This window comes from Amphiura filiformis, unplaced genomic scaffold (assembly GCF_039555335.1).
Source record: "Amphiura filiformis unplaced genomic scaffold, Afil_fr2py scaffold_40, whole genome shotgun sequence".
Lineage (NCBI taxonomy): Eukaryota > Metazoa > Echinodermata > Ophiuroidea > Amphilepidida > Amphiuridae > Amphiura > Amphiura filiformis.
Genome location: NW_027305504.1, coordinates 392,997 through 420,449, shown reverse-complemented (window position 1 = coordinate 420,449; position 27,453 = coordinate 392,997). Strand labels below are relative to the sequence as shown.

At 36.3% G+C, this 27,453-nt stretch overlaps 1 protein-coding gene across 1 annotated transcript in view; it reads left to right on the top strand.

Annotated features, from left to right (window-relative positions):
* The first annotated feature begins 12,072 nt into the window (after window positions 1–12,072).
* Window positions 12,073–27,453, top strand: part of LOC140144111 (recombining binding protein suppressor of hairless-like) — a 37,146-nt gene continuing 21,765 nt past the window's right edge. The window contains exon 1 of the mRNA XM_072165947.1: window positions 12,073–12,615. Coding sequence (XP_072022048.1) covers window positions 12,321–12,615 — 295 coding nt within the window. The 5' untranslated portion in view covers window positions 12,073–12,320. The remainder of the gene's footprint in view (window positions 12,616–27,453) is intronic.

Below are 27,453 nucleotides of genomic sequence, written 5' to 3'. Positions count from 1 at the left end.
GCCTCATTGCTTTCGAGGTCATTTTGTAATTTAGAATGTAATATTTCAAATTTCGTAGGTTGTTGTTCAGTTTAGAAACAGTATAAAAGGGGTGCAGTTTCCCCTGTGACAAGTTTTGCCCCCTTCCTGCCCCCTCCCCCACCGTGGGATGCTGGCCATCCCGATATTTTAGGCCTTTTCTCTACTTTTTAGCCCATTTATACAATTTTTGTCTAATTTCTCCCCTTGAAAGTTACCTTTCCCCTCCCCCTCTGAAAAAGTCCAGGCTATGCCACTGTTCTTCAGAGATGTCAGTCCAAATATACAGGGAAACATGATCAAAATTCAATTGTTAAATTCCTAGGAACCGCCTCCCTTAAGATGCACATGCTGCTTTGAACAAGAATGATGTGAATTCAAGGATAGAATTTCACCATACAGAATGTAAAGCAAGAAGATTCTCACCAACAGACATTTGGGTGAAGAATACAATTCATATTTGATCACTAGCTACTCATAGAACAAATAAAAAAAGTTTACGAGATCAACTTTCATCCATGAAAACCTGTGATAAAAAGACGACCATGCACAATATTATTTGATTTTTAAAGCTGAAATTTTAGCTTGATTTCTTCCAGAAGATTGAGGTACACAATGTACTAAAAGTTGGAACCTTTTCGAGATGTAACATTAAACAATGAAATATAGTTGGGAAAGTTTCCTGTAAATAATTTTGAGTGATGCACTGTTTATAAAAGTGAAAGCTTGGAATGCTACCAACTTCAGGTTGTGATGTGGTGTATGGTAATCCAGGTAAATGCTGTCTGAGATCATGTATGATGTTTGGTCGCAAACCTGCTATTGAGTTTAACCTTAAGAAAACAAAATGTGTAACAAGCCAAAGAGTTTGGCATTCATGTTAGTTTGTCATACGACATTTGTACCTATTCACTTTCGTTTCAAACGAAAGAGGTTTAGACCCAAAATAATGAAACTTTCCCTCCAGGTGATTCCGCCTATAAGCAATACATACCACTGATATGATCAAGATCATGAAAGAATTCTGTTAAGAAAAGGAGAGAGGAAGGTTAGCTAGATTTGGTTCAGCCCTTGAAAAAAGTGGCTGGTTTTAAAAGGCTAGTATTAAGAAGGTGTGTACTAACCTGCCTATTGTCAAACCCTGTAGTCATAACAGATTTTACTTCACCTTAGGGGTGGAAGTGTCCTCCGTTTCAACTTTTATCTTGTTAGGAAACAACATGGAATGTTGGATTTTCTGTAGTGATAAATAATAAACTAGTAATGGTTGTAGGAGAACATTTTATGTCAAAATTAGTCTGTGCTCAAATTTAGAATTTGGATATCTATCAATGTGGTGATTTACAATAGTATGTTACATCAAGCACTAGGATCCACAGCATGCTCATCTATCAGGGCACATTTCTTAAACCCCAATACACTTGCACATTCATTGAATGACCTTTTAAAATTTGGGTACAAAAACTCATACTCTGCAGCTTGAGATCAAATTTTGCACTATGATTGTTTAATTGAGGTTATTAAACTATGCCACTGGGATGAGGCCATTGTGGTCCATAGTGAAACCTACAGTCTTTGCACACCTAAACAGATTGCTGCTGATGCTGATCATGGTGACCCAAGATAGTCCATATCATTTAACATCAAACAGGTAGGGCCTATTTGCAGCTAAGAAGCACATACCCTAAACATCCTACAATATGCTAAACCATCACAACCGATCAGCTCTTTGAGTCTAGTAATGGTCAAACTTTGGTCAAGTTAGTGAGTTCCAAATGTGAGATCAAAGTCATGCTTGTTGTGATTGGACAAAACATTTACATTTCTAATCTTGATTCAAGCCTCTATCCACCCAAAGCCACATGCTGTATGTTATAACTGCCCTGTTTACTGCGGCATGTGGTGATGTGCGGAAGTTATTGCATAGAAATGGAATTAACAGCCAACGACTGTGATAGCGTTACGCATCCTCAGGTCAGCATTGCCAACTGAGCATGGTTCGTAAAACTGACAGTACTAAAACTTCCAATGGCCATGTGTGCTTACTTCGATCGTGCTATTCTCACCAAAAAGTGGTTTGTAAAACTGACAGTACTCACTTTGCTTGCGCTATTGTTGGCCTTATAAAGAGGCTAGGGACCAGGGGCTAAGGAGATCAGCTGGCCGAGGAGATCAGCTGGCCATAGTGAGATTAAGAGGCCACCTTGAACAAAACTACAGCAGTATACATGTTCAGGTCCCTGGTACAGGTCACACTACTCCATGACCCTGGTCATATTATGTGCATGTCCTCACCAACATTCTTGATAATAATAATGGACTTAATCATGTGCAAATTCAGGTTAATATTGAGTGTTAAAGCCTTTAATCTTATTATAAATGGGGCATGTAGTTTTAGCCATTTTGGTGTTTGTTCTGTGGCAGTGAATTTGACATAAATGTGGACACAGGCAAATTGACCTTAATCATGAACTTCCGATGTGGAATGGTTGCATACTTTTCATTCATTCATGTGTCGCTGCATTCCGTTCTACTCCAGATTGTTTGAAGATCTGTTTGCACCTTGCAGTGCTATATATTTTTCATTCAAATTCATTTGTTCGTTCATTCATTTATATTCAGTCATTTTCATTCATTCATTCATTCATTCATTTCCCCTGCATTTCATCTTCCAGACTTGTTGGAGATGAGATTTTTAAATATCTTCCAGACTAGTTGGGGATGAGATTTTTAAATCATCTTCCAGACTTGTTGGGGATGAGATTTTCAAATCATCCTCCAGACTTGCTGGAGATGAGATTTTTAATTATCTTCTAGACTTGCTGGAGATGAGATTTTCAAATCATCTTCCAGGCTTGCTGGAGATGAGATTTTAAATCATCTTCCAGACTAGACTTGTTGGAGATGATATTTTCATATCATCTTCCAGACTTGCTGGAGATAATATTTTCAAATCATCTTGTGTACGGAATGTTGTATTTCAATATTCTTAGAAATTCACGATATAATATTAATTTTATGACAAATTATTAAAATTTGATATCTTTCACATTTTTGATATATAACAGTCCTCGAAGTAAATTTTATAAATCTAATGATATATTCTTAAAGTGTATATAGCTGGGAGGAAAAGCCCACGATCAATTAAAAATTTTGACCTTTCATATTGAAGATATGGAATTTTTCCCCAAAAGACCTCATTTTTGTGGTGTTTTTGGGAAAAAATCCATATCTTTAATACGAAAGGTCAAAATTGTCAATTGATCGTCGGCTTTTCATCCCACCTACATACACTTTAAGTACATATTATCAGATTTATAAAGTTTACTTCGAGTACTGTTAAATATAAAAAATATCAATTTTTAATCATTTGCCATAACATGTGTATTACATTGCGAATTAAAATAAAAAATCAAAATTATTTGATATCAGAAGGACATTCTTCGTATTCAGAATGCAATTCAATATGTCTGATGTGCTCTAATGTCCCACAGTACCCCACCCCTTAATGACAGGAAATAAATTTGCAAGAAAACTACCAGTTTGCTCAAAATACATTGGAAGTCAGGTCCTGATGTTGTAGGTCATGTCACCTTTGTTTCACCTCTTGCAAAAAATATGCTGTCAATTACATGTGAAATGTAAGCCCTGTTTGAAATATTACCAATGATTTATGCAGTAGTATAAATGTTATATTTTATGAGACATGGATTTATAATATCTTGGATTTGATTGAAAGGAGAGATACTGGCCTCCCTATAATGGAAGATTTTCAGGTATTTTTTGTACTTTTTCGCCAGCCCATAGGGCTGGTACCTAATTCTGAGATGGGGTTTGTGTACACTAAAGATTAGCTAAGAGCCTTCTTCTATTGGTATGAATCATTTTTTTTACTTCTCGTGGTGGAAATGTTTTTGATGTCTGCTAATTCGATTTGCAAGGAAAAGAAAGTATGTTTTGCCGTTCCAACGAGCTAAAACGATTGAGTATTGCCAAAGTTATGTTTGAATTAATTATGACTTAAAAAGTTATCATAGGTTAGGCTTACACATATAAACATAAACTTGTTCAGCAATCAGCATATCAAAAAAATGACATGGTAAAAGCGGGGAATGATCACGAGGTCATATCAGTGGACTACTGAGCATAGCATGATGTTTGGTTGCCTGTGAGTGCATAATTGATATGTTGATAACAGATCTAATAATGTTGTAGAATCAAAATCTTCATTATATGGACCACATTGAAGTCAAAGTAATTATCTATTGCAATTTTATCCTGTATCGTTTTATGGATAAAATTGACTCAAAATGTTATTGATGATATTATTGCTATCTTTAACATCAGTTTTGTCTTTTCAACGGGAAAAATCCGATTGAAAATAAAGTTTTTAGGGGCTAGCTATAATATTGAACAATATATCCCATATTTTGACATGCACTTTTAGAAAATAAATAAATTATTGTCTTACTTTATAAATTATAAATACTGTAAAATGACACATAACTAAAGTGAGGCCAATTTCTATCTTTTTATTTGATTCATAAAATTACATTCAACAAAATGATTGAAGACTGAGAAAACACACAATGCAGACTATTACAGAATGGAGTAGGTAAGATGCCATGTCCATAGCTTTGCAGGAGTTTCGGACTAACAATCAACACATTCAAAAAATACAGTTTAAAAGTGAAGATTGTAGTGAATGATCAGTCCTTTATCATGTGCTTGCCACTATCTACTTTATAGTAAACTATACATTGCAAAATAATATAAAATTATTTTAAAATAAAATGTGCATGTAAGTTGAGTTAACATAGCGAATTAACTGACAACTGCAGTGTATTTCTTGATTTTAATAATAAGCATGGGTAAAAAGCAGTAAACATGGTAAAGACAAAATACAGAACAATTTGGAGTAATGAATTAAAGAGTTGACAGGAGTTATAGGAGTTAATGTTTTTTGCTGTTTCAGTGTGCATGTTCTCACCATTGATGGTTTGGTGAACTGTCATGTAACATGGATGTAAGCGTGATCCTAAAAAATGCCTTTCACGGTGACCCAAACTATTTACAAGACCTATTCTGCATTGAGGCTGGCCTTCCCTTTTAAAGGGAATTTTTATAGCCCATTTTAAATCATTTAAGTCAAGTTTCCCCTTGAAAGTTGTGTTACCCCCTTGCTCCCCCCCTCTGAAAAAGTCTTGGTTAGGCTACTGGATATTTCAAATCAGGCCTTCTTGCCTTGAACCTCAATTTCATGCTTGAAACATAAAATTAGTTAAGGGATCATGTAGCAACCTTTGCACAGTATTTTTGTGGGACATGACATAAACACATCAGAGACATCAAATTACAATCTGAATACAAGGAATCATGTCCTTCTGATATCAAATAATTTTTTGAAATTTGCGATATAATACACATTTTATGGCAAATTATTAAAAATTGATATCCTCAAAGTAAACTTTATAAATCTAATGATATGTACTTAAAGTGTAGGCCTATTTGCTTGGAGGAAAAGCTGTCCATATCACTCCATAAGTCGCTGGAAAGTGGCTGGTGCATTTGTGAGTCCAAATGGAATAGCGCTCCATATGTCGCTGCAAAGAGTCCAAATGACATGATGCATTCTGTTACATAGGTATGGAAAATGTCTGGATGAATGTAAAACATATGAGTAAAATTGATAGGAAAGTTGATTTATTGATTTTATCGATATTGAGTGGCCAATATATTTTGAAAAATCCTTACATCAATGGCCCTTATTCTTACATAAAAAACCCCATTTTTTTAAAAACCTACTTTCTCACTTTCAGACAGAGACACAATAATTTGACACTAGCAAATAATACACTCAATTTCACTCCTACAGTACATTTTGTACCTGCACTATTATTCTCATTTCAATTGCATAGTTCAATAACCTCCAATTGTCAAGCATAGCTCAGAATTTGACCTTGAGATGTGGAGTATGAGTTTTTGTACCCAACACATTCACAGGTCATTAAATGAACATGCGGACATATTGGGGTCAAGGAACTGTGCCATGATAGAGGAACATGTTTGAGATGGCTTTCTTTTCTCCTTCTGTCAACATATTGTTCATATTTAGGTGCTTTTTTTCTTCCCTAGCAGTGTCCTCATCATGACCTGGGCATGAAAACAACATGTTGATCCCCTGTGGGGAAGGAACAGAAAAGGGTCATGTCACCATTTTTTTTCACTGTGTAAAAGAGGGACAGATTTTTTTCTTTCGCTCTCTCTTTCTGCTAAGTAAATCCTTGAGGCGTACAATTGTATTTTTTCATAGAAATGACCTGGCACCTCCCCTGGATGGAAGGCTGTTCCTCCAATGTGGTATACATCATGCAGTAAAGAGATTTAATATGGCATTATTATTCCCGACCTCTCTTCTATGGTCCTCGTCCACCTTTTAAGAAAGTTTTTCCTTTTGTATAAAAAAACAATTATTCAAATATGTCTTATTCTTAGGTTGGTGAATACTGAATTGAAGTGAGGAATTTAGGTTGAGATAAAAAAAAAAAAGGAAGTAAGGATAGTTAAAATAATTTTTCTGAAATTAATGGTTAAAAAAGATAATTGCAAGGTGGTTATTAACATGAATTAGGTTGTTCTAAACTTGCTTTTAATTTTGGTAAGATTCCTGATATTAAATAATTCTCTCATTTTGACAAAATAAAATGCTTTTTGAGAAACAGCATTTTAATAATTGTTCACATTTTATTATTTTTGCCAAAACATGTATGGTAGATCATTACATTTTAATACAAAAATGTGTGCAAAGTGCTCATGAATATAAATTTTCTCCAAAATATGACAAATATTTCATCATTTTCATGAGTAAATCATTGAAAGACTATGACATAAAGATATTGCAGTCTGAAGCAGAAGTGTTCCTATGATGTAACAAGATATACATGTAACAACATATTTTTATCCATCTTAATTAGGTTTTACTGTCATAACTAATTAGCTATGCTAATTAGGCTAAGTAGTTATGCAAGGTAGCCAAATTATAGTGCAGGCCACTATGTCTAGAGCTTTGTGTTGTAAAAGCAAATTAAATTTAACTTGATTCTGAGTCTTTAAAATTGGTGTTTTAAAAAAAGGTTGCAATTTTTTTCCAAATAGGCTTTAAAAGGGTGTAAAATCTAAAGATGGGTGCCAGTTAAACATGGTGTGATCAAGTTGTGCAATATCAAATTCTTCTTACCATAAGGATCAAGTGAATGATCACATATTTCTAAGATGCTTGGTTAATGAGTTTTAATTTTCTTTGATTCAAACAAAAATGGTCTCAATTTCAAATTATTGTTCTTGACACAAGGGATCGAAACAGTATAGTGTGGCATCAAAACGGATCGTTGCCATTGCCAGGTCAACTGGTTCACCCTCTCTGTGTTTGGAACCACAATCAAAATGATCACAACACAAAGTTAATGGGTTGCTATGAGGTGCAAACCATGCGTGAACCAGTAACTAAGGTATGACTATTTTCTATGACTGCGAATGGTGTGGCTTGGCTACAATGTTTTAAATGTTAATGTTAAAGGTTAAACACCAAATGACCAACATACTAGTAAGTTTGATCTTATATGCACATGATATACCATTTAGCATTATTATTTTGAGTCCATAGCAATGCAAAACAACCTTTTCTTATTCCTTGGGTCAAGCTAAATAATTTGAGACCATTTTCGTTTTGAATCCGATAATTTGAATTTAACCCCTGTGCTAAAGATTGTTGACATTTTGCCTAGATTTTACCATCTAACTTGTACACCAATTATCTTAGAGATACACAACCATTGACCTTTTTGTATGACTCTTTACATGAGGAAGAGTTTGAGGTATTGACAATTTGGTTGGAACACGTTTATTTTTAAAATATTTTTAAATATTAAAGTTAAAACTTGCAGCCATCTTGGATTTGACACCTTAGGGCATTTTGAAAAAAAATTCTGGCAATAGGATGAATTACAATGAGTAATGTCAGATTTCTTTTTAACATGTATATGGCAACATTGTTTTAACACTTTAGACTATAATACATGGATTCAAGTTAAATTTGGCTTAAAACATGCAAAGTGCAAGACTTTACATAGTGGCCTGCACTATTAGGACTCATCTTGCATAATTCCATTGAAGTTGGTCGGAAATTGTTCAATTAAATGATAACAAGGTTTCCCTTCAGCAGCCATGGTAACAAAAGCAAACTTTCCCACGGTTGCATTTGTGGATTCATTTTTGCTCTAGAACAGTAATTGTTAGGGAAGGGAGCCACCAAGTGGCAGTACTTGATGTATAGAAAATGCAGGGATGTTCCATCCAGGAGTGATGTATGACCTTGATGAATGTAAAATCTCCCAATCTTCAGTTTATGTAAATGAGAAGAGAATCATATATTCGAGAACTTTCTAGAATATATGATTCTCTTTTAGAAACACCATCACAAAGGACAAAAAGGACATTGTCAACATCTAGAAACACTGGAGAATCATCAGTCAGTCTACCAATGTCAGCATTACACCGCTGATGGTGGAGAATGGTTTCTCTGAAATATTCGGTTCAAAAAGTGAGTGTTGTTGACCAGTTTTAAAATAGCCTATACCTTAGATTCATACACGTACCTTTTGTTTTCGTCATCTACAGCCTTTCAAAACAAACTTGTGGCCGATTCCCTTCATTATTCTCCTCGCATCCAGACTGGCATGATTAATGTTCCCTTTGTGATCCAATTCAGATGAGATTACTTTAAACTGGTAATCGGAACTTGTTGATAAGGTTTATCTGGGTCTAGAAATAATTAGCTGTGCTAATTTGCTCACTATTTAGCACCCATTTAAAATATGATAAAACACTGATAGGCTAGTAATCATGGTAATAGATGTAAGGTCATCCCCATTGTCATCACACGGTACAGCTGTATATACATGTACACAAATCCAGTCGCTGGTGTTTACATTAAAATAATTGTGAAAATTTGTTCTGTGTTCGGTCCATTCCATTCACCATGTTCACTGACCATTGTGTCTGGGAAATAAGGCGAACTTAGATCAGAGGCTCACAGGTATTTGGCATAATGGGGCCATTTGGGAGCTAAATGGCCCCTGGCCCCCACTTATTTCCCAGTCTGGTGCATACCCATCTCTAGTACATCTCTGTTGAAAATTTTAAAAATCCCAATTTCCTGAACATACCAGAAGTTTTTCAACAAAATTAATGCTGAAAATAATGTTGAACTTGAAGGAATAAAGAAATGATTTTAAAATAATCAGTTTAGAGAATTTTAACAAGAACTTCAGCAATGCAATGCCAAAGTTGAAAATGTGTTGTTTATCATAGGTAAATAAATATTATCTATATAACACTCGTCAGCAAAATTGTTTTCAGCTATAATCATTATTGTTAGTTTCTATGACAACTAAAATTGTTGTCTTGGTTCAGTTATTTTTGACAAATCATTGGTATGTGCATAGTTCATCGGAGGTGGAAGGATCCACCATTATCTGTCAAGTTCACAATGACCGGGCAAATTGGTGATAATCAATCACATCAGTGTATCTAGCATCTAGATCTTACATAAAAGATAAACTTTTTGAAAGAATGACTTATTTGTGGTAAGAAATTCTTTTCATTGTATAGGAAATAGGGGATAAAGTTACAGGTAATAAAAAGGTCTACTGACTTGATACATAAAAGACTTCCAAGTATCGAGTATTGAGTTGATTAATAGGTTCGTAAACAAACATACACTACAAGATTCCTATTGCAACCACCTGCACAGGTACACCTTTGCCAAGGTACCTGACTGGTACACACAGAGTACCTACACAGTACCAATGCTGCTACTGCACATGACTCACCAGCAGTGGTATTGCACCTGGTACTACACTGGTACTCCCCTGGTACTGCACAATACCAGCCAATTGCATGGTGTACCTTTGTTTTGCAGGCAGCCACAAGGAATCTTGTAGTGTAGTCACAATGTGTGGGCACAGTTATACTTGTATTGGATTGGAGTCGGCATTTCTAATGATCAGGTTACAGGTTGCAGTCTTAACTGCGTGTTTTCACTGGGTACACCATATTTCTAACCGGGTAACACTCAACAACCGATTAACTGTTTGATGGCCAACCACTACGTTTCCACTGTCGCTCTACGAGGTAAATGATCGTGTACTGTGATCTGGTGTAGAGCGGAAGTATTGTATTTTGTTCTCATGACCTTGGGTTGTCCTGTGTCACGCGGATTGCATTCATTTACTGTCACCTTGCAAGGTTGACTTCCAGTACACCCGTTAACCGTCACACGAACGTGTTTCCACCGAGGAAAATACCGGGTATATACTGCATGATCTACTCCCAGAGGTGGATCACGGTTGCCGGGTGTCCACACCGCATCACTCCAAACCGATCTGTTTCCACCCAGCACATTAACGGGTAACACTCTAAACTAAAACGTATTACCCGCCAACCTTTCCCTAGTAGAAACACACAGAATGTGTTATTATGGATGTTTTCTGCCATTAGCCGGTTCATAGTGACAAGGTTACGCTGGTATATATCTTTATAGAGGATGGATAATACCAGAGAAATGATCAGGTATAGAAAGACACGGTTCCATCTGAATTCGCATGCCAAACTGAAATTAAAAATTGCTATTTATAAATGCATGTTCCCTTTAGCCGGTAAATGTTGTGACTGGACGCCGGCATCATCTGGTATTTTTCTGAAGACATCTGAATAGAAATTTATTTCAAATTCACTGCCATTAACTGGCTAATGATTTACTGGGGAAACTCTCTGGATGCTCAATAGAAACATGCGTTAATTGTGATTAGGCCCAGGGACATTGACAAGCAAAAATGTTTCCTTTTGCATACAGGGAGTAAAAATAAAGGGGGATGAGAATCTGATGGCACATAAGGGCAGGGGCAGAACTAACCTATTTGTCCCACAGTGATACAATCCAGGTCGTTTAAAAAAATGTGTGCCCCTGTATGAGGGGAAATTAGGTCCAAAACAGCTGATGTACAACATTAAGTTTCTTTTTCTTTCCCATATTTGTCCGAGGGGTTTGTCCTGCCACCCTCTAACCTGCACTTCAGGGATACAGAACCCCAATTTTGATCACTTGCATCCCCAGAATTGATCTTTCTGTGGATCACTTGCTGGACCCCAAAGTTTTTAAGAGCTAATGCTATAAGATGACTTGAATGGTTCAAATTTTTAGACTTATCCTCACCTTGCTCTTTGAACCTTTGTGTATTCACAGCCAAGCCAAAGGGTAGTAAATTGATTAATTAAGGGTGGTCTTAACCCTGGAATTATGGAAACTTTCGGGCTTCATAACTGCTAAATTATTAGTCTAAAGAATATAAAAGTATACATTTTTAGACTGGAAATGACTTGCTGAATTCATCTGTGAGGTCAATTTGGGCCAAAATGCTCATTTTGAGAAAATCCCAAAAAACAGGTTTTTAGCCCAAATTTTCGTGCAACTTAACAAAAAAATTGTTTGGCCAAAAATTTTTTTATTAATTTTAAAACTATATAAAATATCTAGGGACGCGTTTTTTATTTTTTGAATTTTGACCAACTTTCAAAAAAATGAAAAACGGTCCCTAGATATTTTTATCTAGTTTTAAAATGAATAAAAAATTTTTGGCCAAACAATTTTTTTTTGTTACGTTATTTAAAATTTGGGCAAAAACCTGTTTTTTGGGATTTTTCCAAAATGAGCATTTTGGCCCAAATTGGACCTCACAGATGAATTCATCAAGTCATTTCCATTCTAAAAATTTATACTTTTATATTCTTTAGACTAATAATTTAGCAGTTGTGAGGCCCGAAAGTTTTCATAATTCCAGGGTTCAGACCAACCTTAACATTGATCAATTGGAAATTGTACATGCATACATAGAGCGTACATTGCAATATAATCACCTGTTTACATTGCAACCACTATTGTATGTAGGCCATGTTTTAATTATTCCACATTTTTTTCTTCATTTTTGCAGGTAATCAATTAATACAAGATGACTTCCAGAAGAAGACCCGGTACCTGACAGCACATTGGTACACTAAATATTCTGGTTACGGTACCTACCAATCCTTGCATGGAATTATATCAACATTTTTTTAATGAATCATATGCAGAATATACTGTCTTGACTGGTGCTGAATGCTACATTCATCAATAGGGGTGGTGTTGGGATAAGTTGCGGTACTGTACCGGTACCGGAAAAAAAGCGGCGAGTTAATCGCCGCACAGTATGAACAGTCACGCAAGCTACGAGAATCCGATCAGCCTCTCACATGGCCTTAACAATCCTGTCATCAATGGTGAATTTGCGAATCAGCACACCGTCCTCCAGCAGCAGCATCACGCAGCAGCAACGGCCACAGCAATGTCGTCACTGATTCACGGCACACCACAAGATGTGCTGTTGCCGACCACGTCTTCGACCTATCCCGGAGTCATCGCGTCTTCCGGGATGGTCACAACATCATCCTGTTATCCGGGAGTAATAACGTCAGCAGGGATTATGACTGCTGCTTCACATCACCGTAAGTTTGTTGTTCCTATTTTTATGACAGATTATCATTATTTTGGGGTCAATCCATACCAAATCAACAAATGCTGTTGCCCTTACGTCATGGATTTTTTTTTTCTTTTCGGATATGTTGTTGATTTGGTATGAATTTACCCTTTTGTAACATGGTTTTGTTGTACTTGATGTTCCAGCAAAGTATTTCACACTACAGTGTATGCAAAGCGGTAAGCCCAAAATTTTCTGCTTTACAAATGTCAAATTCCGCTTTTCTCCACTTTGTAAATTTTGCGATAATAAAATTTTCACAAGAAAACCTTAGCTTAGGCCTATATATTAGTATGATGACAAACAAGTTCCGGGGGTGGGGGTAAGGGGGAGGGTTCTCTTGGGTACATAGGGTACAAATGGCACTATGGGGACAAGATTCTTAAATGAGTCTCATGGTCTAAGGATATCCCTCTTTTTGCTTTTTGTGTGAAAATTGGTATAGGCCCCTAATAGATGGCTCATTGTTTTCAAAAGTTCCTCAAAGTTGTTGGGAAATTGGCTCAAGTTCCTGAATCTACAGGCAAAATTTCCCAAACATAATTGAGAACATTTGCATAAGATCTGGGCCTCTGGCATAAAATTGGTCCCATTTAAATGGTATAAATATGGATCCATGAGACACAATCCTACCCAAAACAAAGTTGAGTAACCCTTTTGGGGGACAAGTTTCCCCAGTATCATGTCACATAACTGTAGTTCAGTCTCAAGCAAAACTGGCCTAATTGTGTTTACCAAAAAAAGTATAAAGAAGACATCTTTAATTAACGGTACTACACTTGGAAAAAATATTGTTTAAATACAAAGAGAAGAGAAAAGGAGAGGGAAAAAGTTAAACTGCATGTAATTGAGTAGGTCCATGCCTAAATAAAACCCCAGGGCACTCCCACTTTGGAGGTGATGCGTATGTAGGGCTGTTAAGTCGAAATGCTGGTTCAGCTTTTTGACTCCCCCCCCCTCCAAAAAAATGACAATAGATATTTTGATTAAATCAGGTAAATCTTGGGATCCCAAGTTTTTATTAAAAATTTCAGATTTTGTCACTAACACAGCACCTCTATGGCTTTTTTTGCAGGGTTTTTATCATTAAGTACATTACAATCTGGTAAAAATCAGAATTTTGAAAAACATGAGGGCATTGGCTACGTTACAGGTATTGCTATGGTATATTTTAGTAACCAAAGCGTGCCCATTTTGTTGCATAAATTTGATGCCATTCAGTTGCACTTCTGTATGTTATTAAAGAAAACATAGCAACAAAATAGTGCAATTATTGCTGGTTTTCGTGCCCCAGCTCAAAACAAAACTTGCCCTTTTTGCACTTGTCATTGCTCAATATTGCATTTCCTCCCACTGATATTAGGCTATTCCAGTTGAAATCCTTACTCCCTCTATGGAAGATATGACCTAAATCTTCCACACAGGGGGTGTAGATTTCAAATGGTGTCATCCATTCAGGTAACTCCATTTGAAATTCCCACTCCCTGTGTGGGAGATTAAGGCAATGTATTCCATTATAGGGGTGTGTGGATTTCAACTGGAATAACCAATTGCTATACACACACTGCAGGTAATGAGCCCTGTAATCGGCCAGTGTTTGCATTATTTTGATTTGACACTCCAAAAAGTTAGTGTCAATAATATGAATATCTTTAAGTAAATAGTAGTTTTCATCTCTTTTTTTACCCCACGTGACTTTTGGTGAGTCAAGTTTGTAGTTTGACAATTGTGACATCATTGTTCCATTGATTGCATTGTGATGATTGTGCCAAAGTGACTTTTAGCAAGGATGTGTACCGGTTATTGCAAGGAATTGAACAGTTTTGTGTTGTAATTTTGAGAATATTAACAACTCGTGGCATTAGTCATGATGTGGATGTTATTCAGTGTTGTTTTCACAAGGTAATGACAAAGATTTCTTGTAGATCTTTTGCCAAGATATTAATTGTGGCAGTTGCGTAACTTCCATACAAATGAAAATTAAGATCTTTGCATAGCTTTCTTACACTGTACAAGGGCAAAAAAGTATGCAAATGTGTTAAAAGCATATGCAGAGAATATGTTGTTTACCTCCTTGTCTCCCCATTCAAACCCCATTCAAAATAAGCTTCAGATGCCAAAAATTTTAGAACTTACCATCTTATACACTTAATAAAATATTTTCAGTTATTAAAAGTGTTAATCACACAATTCTTCCAAAAAATGTGTTTAAAACTTATTTACAATCAATATTTTTGTGGGAAAAATTTGAGAAAAAACTAAATAGGTCATTTTATTGCAAAAGAAACATGCGTGACAGCTTTGAGACATATTTTTTGGGTCTAATTGAGGCTAGAATTGGTCCCTTGTCTCTTGTGATTAGCCACGGCACTAGACCTTTGTCAACTTGTGCTTATGCTTTCTCATCTACATTACAATTAAAAAATTGAATGCCCATCCCAGAGAACATTCAAATACAAAGGCCCATTTAGTGATTTGCTCATCCCGACGATAAAAAAAAATCATCAAAATTCAAATTTTGGTACTTTTGTCATTGTCATAGATGTGCTAACATAGACTGCTTGCTAGTGGATCAGTCGAAAGCTGTGTATTTAAGACAAAATAAGACATTTTACATGAATCTGTAATTTATATACTGACAGTATATAAATAAGATGTATTTGAATGAGGCCTCAGCTTTGTCAATACTGCTGTTTTTCTCCTTTTTGCCAATTTTTTAAGAATACTTAATGACAATTTGAATGACTTATACTTCACTTTCAGACCATTTATAAACAATTTTAATTTTTTGCACTTTCACTGGGATCACTGAAGGGGCCTTTAAATAGAACAGTGGTAGAAATAGATTGCAGCTCTTGAGCTCCAGATAGAAAAGAAATTACTTCTGCTATTGCAATCGATCATCCAGACAATTACATGCATTGGTCCCGTGACAAAGCTATCAGAAAGCAAAACATACTTCTTGATTTTATCAGGGACTTTATCTGGCACATTTCCCCTCACTTCTAGTCTGGGTTGCCAAAAATATTTTTGCAGGAATCAGCTGCAGAAAGTCGCCCAAGTTGCGAAAATGTTGAGGGTAGCACCGGATGTCTCATAGAACAATGAAGTAAATATTTTCCCGAAAAATTGCTGTGACTCAAGTCACTCAATTTGGCTATCAGATTTGGCAACCCTGGTTCTTGCTACTTCATCATGACACTGTATCAATGTGTTAAAATTATTTCCTTTTCATGATGTGAAAGAAAATATGGTTTGTTTTGATAAGCCTGAAAAGTAAACAAAGATGTATTGGCCGACATGCAAACACACAATAGTGTATTGACCAGCATCTACTATAGGCAAATAAATGGTCTGCTATTGAACGTAGTGAACAATTGATCAGTTCAATTTCATAACAGCATGATAACACTTATCTGTGTTTTTCGGAATCATCAAAGCTACTCCTGATTCGTTTGGGTAGAAATATAAAGCAAGTCACTATTTTGTTGAGATAATAGTTTAAAACATTCATTTTACCATTAGTCAATTTCATTCTTCAGAATTAGTAGAAATTGTGCATTTGAATGCCCCCAAAATGTTAATTTTGAAGTCTGTACATTTAAACTAAAATCATAAAGAAGGAAAAAAGTGACATGTTTCATGAATTCTGGACCAATGTACCTACCTGCCTAGAACCCACCCATATGGACAAGCTTTGTTGATACCCTATTGTTGCTGCTATTGTCTTGAAATTAACTAATGACCCATAACAATTTGAAAATAGGTCTAATTGTTTTATGTGATGGGGCTTAACTAGTCAATCAATAGATTTCAATTTGAACTCACTGAAATTTTTAAGTTTGTAAAAAAAATATGTTTGGTTGCCCTCAGAGACAGACCCAAAAAATTAGAAATCTTGGGTCAGGTTTTATTTTTTTTTTCAATCACTTTTTTAGAAGAAACCTTAAATTTGGACAGAATCAAGGACATTTGATATATTTGTTATTCACTCATTTTATTTATTAAATGCATATTTGATTTAAAACAAGAAGTATTTCCATTTAAATTCAGTCCAAAAATGGACAATTTTCAAATTGTAGGGAAAATGGAGGAAGAGCCCATGAAAAAAAAAAGATCAACCTATCGACCCTCCAAATTGTTGTCTTGGAAGGACAACCAAACAATTTACTTTTTTTGACCTAAACATCCAACCAAGGCAAGACAACAAAGACAGACTTTCCAGTGTACATTATTATAGATGATAGATAATGATAAATATGATTGATCATATCAAAAATGTTACAATTCCTAATTATCCTGCCAATGTATTCCACTTTTAAATAAATATGACATTATGCATTATATTTCAATAGTACATTGTACTTAGGGCAATAGACGATGATAAAAGTATGTTAATATATTTATATCGGGTATGTAATAAGCATAAGTTGGTAATTATCCAACCAATGTATAAAATTCAAATTAGCATTTGTAAGAAACAAAGACATTTATTAAACTGGGATTATTATCATTCAATAGTACACATTACTATTAGGTCAATAGTTATAATCAGGGACAGGCGATTTGCGCGGAACTTTTTTTCCGCGCAATTCCGCGCAACTGGCTATTTTTTTCCTATGGGCAGGGATACATGATTTGCACTGAAAAAAAAAGTTCTGCGCAATTTGCTATTTTTTCCGCGCAAATCGCCTGTCCCTGGTTATAATCTATTAAGTTTCTATGTATGATCATTGTCATGCATTTAACCAAGATGACAAAGACACAATCATTATTTAACGGTTGCGAGTATCAGACATTATAATCACTTTATTACAATATTGGAACAAAACATGACTTTATGCTTCACTTGTGCTAGACTTGATATTGAAAATGAAAATGAGAGTAATCGGTTGGATGAATCTAGAGAAGTTGTTAAATATGTTGGGGTGGAGCTTTATGAGCCAAATGCTGCATGGCAAATTCAAACCAAACACCTACCACATTGCTAGGATCTCAAACATGCTCCATCAGTGGCAGCACTAGGAATATTTTCGGAGGGGGGGGGTATGGGGAAGGTGGCAAAGTGAATTTCAGTGGTGGGGGCCGGGGAGGGAGATTTGAATAACTTACCTTTCACTTTTTAAAGTAATACACAATTAAAAATTTTTACACTTTCGCTGCGATCACTGACTGGGCCTTTAATATGCATATGTCTACATGTAGGTACAAGAATTCAAAATCGCAAACAAGCACAATGTAGTTCAAAATTGGCGAAGTAGAATATGCGCAAAAAAATTCCAGTTTTACAGTAAGCGCATGGGTTGAATGAATGGGGGTGGAGATTCACAAGGCAAAGCTGACGGCAAATGTAAGCAACATGCACATGGATTGTAAATACGTGTCATGCCTCTATGGTTCCTTTCTTTAACCCTGAGGACTAAGTAACGTATAATCATGTTCAGATATCGTTGCGGTTTCTGTAATGTGTACTTGTTCACAGTCTTCCATGTAAACATAGCAAAACCACAACCCGACAAAGTGTTGCTTTGAAACCGGGGACTTTAATTACATTTAGTAGGACAAACAAGTCATGCGCCATAGCTGGGAGGGCTTGTAAACTATACCGTATTACTGAAGAGTGAATAAGAGAGTTAACAAAAATAGTAAACAGAGTGAAAGTATAACTTGGTAGGAAAGTTGCTTTGGCAATGATCCAGAAGATTCACATTGTCAACATGGCAAAAGTATGTAATTGTGATTTTAAAAATAGATGTTGAAAATGAAGTTGACTGACTGTTCAAAAAAAATGGAAGAAAAAAGAATGGTTTAGGGAATATCTCTTTTAAAGGGATGATTTTCCCCCCAAAATGGAAGTCTAATATCAATAATTGTTCAGAGTTGGCCTATATATAGCCGGGTTGTACTGACCTGTGATGACATAATGATCATGATAATATCATTGCCTATGGTACTTCAATTGAATCTTCTTCCATGAAAATTTCATCAGATGAGCTTGAAAAGAAGTCTTTGGAAATATGTTTTTTAACTTTTTGCTAAAATCATTTAAAATCAGCTGTTTTTTGTTCCAAAATTGATTGATTTTGACTGAAAATTTTTGAAAAAAATTCAGAGCATTTTCAAAATATATTTGCAAAAAAATCATCAAATTTTTGCCAAATTGTCAAGCTTTTGGTGATTTTTAGCCTCATTTTTAGTGTCATTTTAGCCTCCAGGAAAAAAACAAACCCAATCGACCGACCCTACTTGAAAAGTCCATCCGCCTGTAAAACAGGTTTTTTCCCCTCATAACCTTAAGGGCAATACAGACTTTATTTAGGCATGGACACATAATCCTGTGCATTTCAGAATTGCAGACTGTAGCCATTTGGCAGGTGTATCAAATCTAGATCCCTTGTACCTGTAGGTTGATTTTTCTTGAAATTCAATTTTGAAATAATAGTAATATTTGATATAGTGAAAGGAAACAATAGTCATGCCCTATGCATACCCATTGTTCCCTAATCAATAATGCCTCCAGGCAGCCAGTCAAGTCTTAAAATGCCAAACATATGAACCCACAAATGAACCAATCATATTGTAAGAATAGATCTAAATTTTTGGAAGCTGTAATTTTTGTGTGTCATATCATTCTTTATTTATGGAGATTTTAAGCAATATATATTTTAGAATTGTTAATATATATGAAGGCATACATATTCATATGTCTGTTTCTGCTTTGTATAATTTTATCTACAATTATTTAAAAATGCATCAAAAGCACGAAAAATAGATGATGCGTAAAAATTGAACAGCATTATGGCGCACTTGACTGAACCCATGTTCCATGGCCCATTGCCTGATAAGCTATCTGCAGCTGTCACTTGGCCATTTAAAAAGAAGTGGCCCACAAACATGGATGAGTACAGCGTGGGAGCGTAACAGGTGGAGGATTCCAGCTCCCTTTCTAGAAAGAATAAACAGTGAACGCATGGTGTGATGGTTAAAGGGCAATTACTACATTGTACAGGTCTCTATACTTGATACATACATTACCAAACCTACCAGCGTTGATAACAACCCCCGATTCTTGATGATTCTTACTGCTGCTCGAGGTGGTGGCGGAGGGCCGGCATTTCAGAGGAGTGTGTATATGATGCCGGGTACCAACTCAACAACAGCAGAAGCTCAGGATATCATGGCTTTCCAGGGTAGTTTTCCATTTGAGGATTTTAATCTGGCATCATTTATACAAGGTAGGACAAGGTCTTGCAATACTTGTGGTGTCCAGGGTGGGATGCTGTGGATGGGTAGGACTAGGAGGTTCATATGCTTATCATCTTGCTTCAAATTCGGTCCTGTTATGTTGGATAAAGCTGGTTTTGCAATATGCAATATGTTAGTTAGGTTTCATTGTTATCTTGCTCTTGTTAGGTATTGGGCCATTCCACTTGACATCCCAACACTCCTATTATTAGAGCCCATTGTATCACGATCTTGAAGTTTACTAGCTCTGTCTAATATTATTTCATGATTTTGCATAAGTGAAAACAATTATTTGTGTGCTACGTGTAGTTTTGATTTGGTAACTGTGATCAGTATTGACATGAATGGTTTGAATGTAGTTTTTCTCACAATTTCAATTTTTATCAGTGGCGGCGCCAGAAATATTTGTCGGGCGAGCAATGGACTAAAATTAGGAGATTTTCGACCCATTTTCGCGGGGATTTTTGGCTAAAATATGCCAATTTGTGACCAAAATAAGCAATTTCTGTATAAAGCAGGGTGATTTTTGCCCCAAATAGTGGATTGAGGGGGATGATGAGGGGGGGAACAAATATGGGGGAGCAAATGTCCCTTCTCCCATTCCAATGTCGCAGGATCACTACTGATCATGTTTATAAAAATCTAAACACAGTGTGGTGACCAATTCCAACACCGTGTGGTGATCCTTAGACATTGTTGGATTCCCATACACCATTTGGTGACCAGTCCTAACACCGTGTGGTAACTAATCCTAACACTGTGTGGTGATCCTTCGACATTGTTGGATTCCCATACACCGTTTGGTGACCAGTCCTAACATCGCATGGTGATTAATTAACACCGTGTGGTGATCCTTCAACATTGTTAGATTCCCATACACTGTGTGGTGACCAATCCCAAGACCGTGTGGTGACCAATCTCAACACTGTGTGGTGATCCTTCAACATTGTTGGATTCCCATACTCCGTGTGGTGACCAATCCAAACACTGTGCGGTGATCCTTCAACATTGGTGGATTTCCATACACTGTGTGGTGACCAATCCTAACACAGCGTGGTGATCCTTTGACATATAGATTCCCATACTCCGTGTGGTGACCAATCCAAACACTGTGTGGTGATCCTTCAACATGGGTGGATTCCCATACAATGTGTGGTGACCAATCCTAAAACCGCGGGGTGATTGTCCAACATTGGCCTACCCTTAAAATTTTTCTACACACTGTGTGACAATCCTCCACCATTGGATGATTTCAATGCACTGCGACATTGATGAACCCATAGAGGATTCCACTGCATGCAGGGCGATTCTCCACCGTCCGAGGATCTACTTCCACATGTGTGACATTTGTGTGGTCATTTGTGAAAGGGCATTCTGTCGGTCAGCATAGCATCACTTGCAATAGATCGCTTCATCATATTGGTTGTTTTTGCCGGGATTTGGCTGTTCCATCTCATAACTGTTGCAATCAATGGGGGAAATCACAAAGCGTGTCATAAAATAAATACCTCGCAAAAACTCCCAATAATTACAAAAAAACAAAAAAGCAAATTGGTACTTTTTAAAAATTAACTGCAACTGAAAGGCCTGTACAAACCAAAAAAATTGTAAGGGTGTCCACTTTGACAGACATCAGAAAATAGATGAAGCAACCCAGACAGAGAAAAAAGCTGGGGTGAATTGTTTAAAATAAAAAACGGACTGTCCTTTATATCATTAAAAAATAGCTGTAGACATATGTTAGAAATGTAATCCCATTTTGAATTAAAAACCTTAAAGAAGATGAACAAAGAAGTTGGTGTTTCCCCGTGTTTTGACCCCACGACCCTCTCGCATGGCAAGCAGTCCATCGCCGACGACCGGTAGCAATGTGTGTTTTGCGCCACAGCATCACTTGGAATGAATACGCATTGAGTTTGTAAGATTTTATAGAGTTAGGGCTAATCAATGCATCAACTACTAGTATGAGACTTGTACCCGCAGCACTGGTCTTGGTATTCTCATGCTATTTGTGCTCATAATTACATAAATGTTACTAGGTAAAGCATTTTCCACCCTAATGTGGCAGTGATGTCAGTGCGCATTTCATCGGGCGCAGATAAAAATCGCGAGTGTTTGCTCAAAGTGCTGGCGTACACACGCATGCGTTTAAAGATGCCGCATAGATGCGTGTGGGAAACAGCTGCCTCAAAGCTTCGACGTTACTGCCACATCGGGGTGAAAAATGCTTTAGTGTGGCAATGTAGTCGGCACTAAACTCTGAACAACAGTCATGGATTGGTGGCATGTGTGCAGTGTTGGTAAATAACATTTATCGCTTAATTGTTCTGCTTGTCAATTTTAATTTGAAATAAGTTTTTGAGATGCATACAAAGTCAGAAAATGATTATATTACTAGGGAGTGTAGTGAAAAAAAGGCAATTTGTTCATAACAAGTTTAGAGTAATTGTGTTTAATGTAGTGGTTAATGTGAAATGATTTACCAGTACTGACAGTATAATAAGCTATTCCAGTTGAAATCCATACACCCCCCATGGAAGAAATTACCTTAATCTCCCACATAGAGGGTGTAGATTTCAAACTGAGTCACCCATTCTGGTAACCCTATTTGAAATTCACATTCCCCATGTGGAATATTAAGGTCATGTCTTCCGTAGGGGGTGTATGGATATCAAGTGGAATAGCCCAATCTCTGTTAGGTTGTTTATCTGTATTACTACTGTTAAATTCTTTGTTAGAAAATTAAATGATTCAATTATTTAATTTGAAAGTCATTAAATATAGAGATTATTCAAATTGGAAGTCATCTATAAAGACTGAAAGGGACAAATTACACTTACCATTGGAAGTTGATTTAAGGCTTGAGTGGCATAGCCAGGGGAAGGGGAAGATGCCCCTGTCCCTCCCCCATAAGACGCTGGGCCGTGATTTTTAACAGATTTTTAGACCATTTTTCATCAACAGTAAGAATTTCATTTGAATGAATACAGCATGGCAACAGTGGGATATTCACTGTTATTGTTTATGACGAATGCCCTCATACACTGCGTAATGAAGTGACTCCAATACAATCTTCATTGGTTTGTATTTCCGATGTCGTTTGGTTAATTTGATCATAACTTTTGCCGACCCACATTTTGTCCTAAATTCAAATGCGATTGATGTGTTCATTCAAATGAAATTACTGTAATTTTGTCCAACTAGAAATTTGCCTAATTACTCTCCTCCACTTTGCCCCCTCTACAAAAATCCTGGTATCGCCACTCTAGAATTTGTCGTCTATAACTGTGCATGCTATTTGTGATATGCTCATGAAAATATACCTGTGCAACTTTGGTCTGGGGGGGTGGGCAGGGGTGTACTCATTGGTAGCTATTGGTAGAGGTGTGCTGCTGAGAATTTAAAAGTGGACCCATAAATATACCAACTTTTCAAGAAATTTGAACCCATCGATCAAAAGTCAAAATTTTCGGCCAAATTTAACCCAAATTATCTTAGTTTTTACAAATTTTCCCAGCAGTTTTGGGAAAATTTCAAAAAAAATTGAGGAAATTGTGAAAAAAGGACCCATCCATATACCAAAATTGGCTTGGAAAAAGCGGTCATTGATATACCAAAAGGCCGAAATTGCTACCCATTTTTGCGGCACGTACCCGTATGGTCATTTGTACTGAGTACCCCCCTGGAACTTTGGTTGTGCATCATAACGCGACTATGGCTCGGTACTGTATTCTATTGTGCCATTGTGACAGGATCGTGCTCTGCTGTTCTAAATTATGTGTTTAGAAACAAACATGGTAAAAACAACTGCGCAGTCCCCATTCCCCCAGATTCTGGGGAAAAGTGAGAAACATTTTTAACACATAGGTCATCAACCCAGAATGTTGATGAATAAGAGCATCAGTCTAGCACCACGCTTAGCTACTAATATTTGTGAACACCGGTTATCCTAATTCTGATGTACTTTACATGCTTAAAATAATTGTTATACATTTTGATGGATTGCTTAGCAAACTTTGGGTCTCTATTCTGTAAAATTGAACAAAATCACAATTGTCAACTTGTTCACTTTGGTTAGACTGTAAAATTGGTTATTGAAGTAGTTTTTAATAAATATCTGACATCTGTATATAAATAGCTGAGTGCTGTGATCTTGATGGAATGGCACTGGATACAAAAATGAAACATGTTTGCAACTAAATACAAAATGATTTATTGAAATTAATTGATTCATAGACCCGATCCACAGGAGTGTTGTTTTTTCCTGTCGATTACGATCGTGTCATCGTATTACAAATGTAAGTACCGTGTGTCCGCTCAATGTCATCGGCATACTACAATTGTGTCATGATTCGTGAATGATGAAAATTTCCATCATTTGGCCGGTTTCTAGCATGCTTGTGTTGTAATTGCTGATGAAAATGACCCGTGTGTACCCATTTTATCGTTGTACAATGTATGTATGTTTACTCAATGGACTTGTAATTGTATTGGTGTGTGTATTGATAGGGTGCCCTGCCCTGTCTAGCTGTTACCCACTCCCCGGGGGGGGGGGGGGTACTCAAATTTGATTTTGGTAGGGACGTGCCGCTGAGAATTTGAAAGTGGACCCATAAATATACCAATTTTTCAAGAAAATTGGACCCATTAATATACCAAAAGTCAAAAAATTTAACCCAAATTGTCTTAGTTTTTACAAATTTTCCAAATTTTTTTGGAAAATTTCGAAATTTTGACTAGATTGAGGCCGGGATTGAGGCAAAATTGGGCTATTTTTCAAAAAAATTGAAAACATTTTGAAAAAAGGACCCATTCAGATACCAAAATTGGCTTAGAAAAATGGGTCATTGATATACCAAAAGGCCGAAAATGCTACCCATATTAGCGGCACGTCCCCGTATGGTCATTTGTACTAAGTACCCCCCTGGGCCCACTCCTGCCCCATCCCATGGGAATCACCATTCACACCAGGGTGTGAGATTTTGTGAGATTGGGTGGGGAAAGGGTTAACATTTTTCTGTTTCTTGGAAATGACGAAAATAAAGATTGGAAAATCCCAGATTCAAAATTAAGCATTGAATGGTATTTGTATTGAGCTGTGGTTCGTGATGTATGATGCCCAGTATGATTATGAAGGCATTAACATGTTTGATCATATTATGAGCTAGTGGTTCAAATTGTGGTAAAAAGATTACAAAGGTTTAGACAGGTGTTCAGCGTCACTTGGTCTTTATGTTCATTCCTGGTTCTATACAAGATGGAGTGATGTGTTAGGTTTAATTGCTTACGTTTAATTGTTTGTAACTGTAGGGAAATCGTATTGCATTTTTTGGTTTGATATGTCACGATGCAGGCCCATTAAACCTGTTTTTGTTTTTTACGGTATGAGTCCGACTTCCAAAAATGTGGCGTTTATGACAGAAACATGCATGTTAGATGTTACTAGGGCTTAATCTCGTCAAAAGTGTTGACATTTATGTGTTTTTTATTTGAATATTTGCACTAAAAATGTGGACAACTTGTTAATTTGATTTGAATTTTGACCTTTTTGCACATATTTTAGCATACATGTAATGTCCAAAAAACCCTGGTAAACGATCTCCTTGGTGCAGAAAGTAGTGGGATTATTAAACCGGTTATATAAGGTTATCAGAATCAACTATGTATGTGACACAATCTGGTCCAAAGGAGGCATTTTTGAAAAATGACTTGCTATAATTATCTTTACAAACATTTATAGGCTATCATATACTGAAAACAACCAAAGGTCTACATTAGGTTTTTGAGTTTTGTGATGTTTATTTTCATATGTATTTTACTGTTCTTTTTCGCCAGATTTTTGCCTTTATCTCAATAAATTTGTCGGCTTTTGGCGTCAAAGATCATGTCACATTACAAAATTGTTATATTTTAAATGATTCTTATAAAATTTGTTGTGACAGTATATTGCCACTCTTTGATAGAAGAAATATATTGATAAAGTAACCAAGTAAAAAAATGGATCGACTTTACTTGATTAAAAATGCATGTATCTGAAATATCGCCATGGAAATGACATTTTTATCCATAGTAACCGTTCATTTTTTGTGTCGATCGCAGACTATTGAAATTGATTATGCAGTTGAGTAGGACAACTCACTTTGCAACAGCAGTGGATGTTCTCACAACAATGGCCTTGATATAGGTGTGGCATCACCAGTGGTATTAAACAAGAACTTGACACATTTATCATTTCTGAAAAGCAAAATTATCCTGGAAAATTGTATTTATATTAGACGAAGAATCAACAACCACAGCACTTGGTGGCTGTCGAAGCCTGGGGTTGGTATGCACTGATATTATATGCTCCAATTTATATGAAAAAAAATGCAAATTTGGTCCCATATTTGGATTGTGCATTTGTGGAATTGAGTAGAATCACTGAGTTGTATGCTGCAATGCATTGTGGGTAATGAGCACATTGAAAACAATGAATCCTGTTGCAGTTTTAAAAATTCCCAGCGAAATTTTGCCAACTGTGTTAGCGAATTACCAGTTACAAAATACTGCATATGGTGTTTTAATAGCATTGATTTGAATGGTTATTGGTATTGATTAGCCAATAACTAATGTTTCATTTGATTTTTAAAACTATCAGATGGTGATTTTCAGTGTGACTTTTTGTAATAGAAATATAAAAGGCAAAAAAACCCATTTGATTGTTTGAGGAAAATGAACATAACTGTGTACATATATGTGCACAGTAGGCACTCTTGTCCGTTGAATTTCAGTGACCAGCTTGGCTGCGGTATTTCATAGAGCGTCACCTGTTGTCCATACACAGCAAACAAGTTATGGAAGCCATGTTGAAATTTCTGGTCACTTCATGTGATCATTCTTTCACGTTTCACTGTTTACAGTAACCGTTTCCTTGCTAAAGCCCAACTTCAAAAACTAGATACAATGTAGGATCAACGGTAAAACACCTGTGATCTGAAAAGGATGAAATGCAAAATTCAAGATCTATTTTATTAAATCTTATTGAAAATGGAAAACTATACAGTTGCATTGCATCTTGGGATATTTCTAGCCCAAAAGGTGTCAAAATATGCAAATTTTAGTTCCATGGGCGGAATTTAGTTTTGTAGATGTCGCTCTTTGATAGTCGCCGAATACAGAGATTTGTGTTCTAACAAGGGAACAAATGGCATTGGCAGGGTTGGAACACCAGGCTCTAAAAGTAGGGCCACATTTGAGGAGGATTTTATGTGAACCAGGAGCACCTTGCAAGCAACCAAGAGTTAAAATACACTGAATATGTAATCTGGCATGCAAATGAGACTTTTTTCCAGGATAGAGTTTCATCTTCCGGTCATGTCAATTTGTCAAACAAGAGGTTAACCAGGAGCTATAATTTTACTGGTGGGCAAATGAGAGCCTGCTAAATTTTACTGTGTGTTCTAAGCAAGGGAGAATGGTTTGATTTGGAAAAGTTTAAGCCTTGTGATTTGTTTGTTTAAATGAGGTAAAATCTTTTGGAACCCTCCTTGAGGGAGCCAGGGGTGGGCAATACATGTACCAT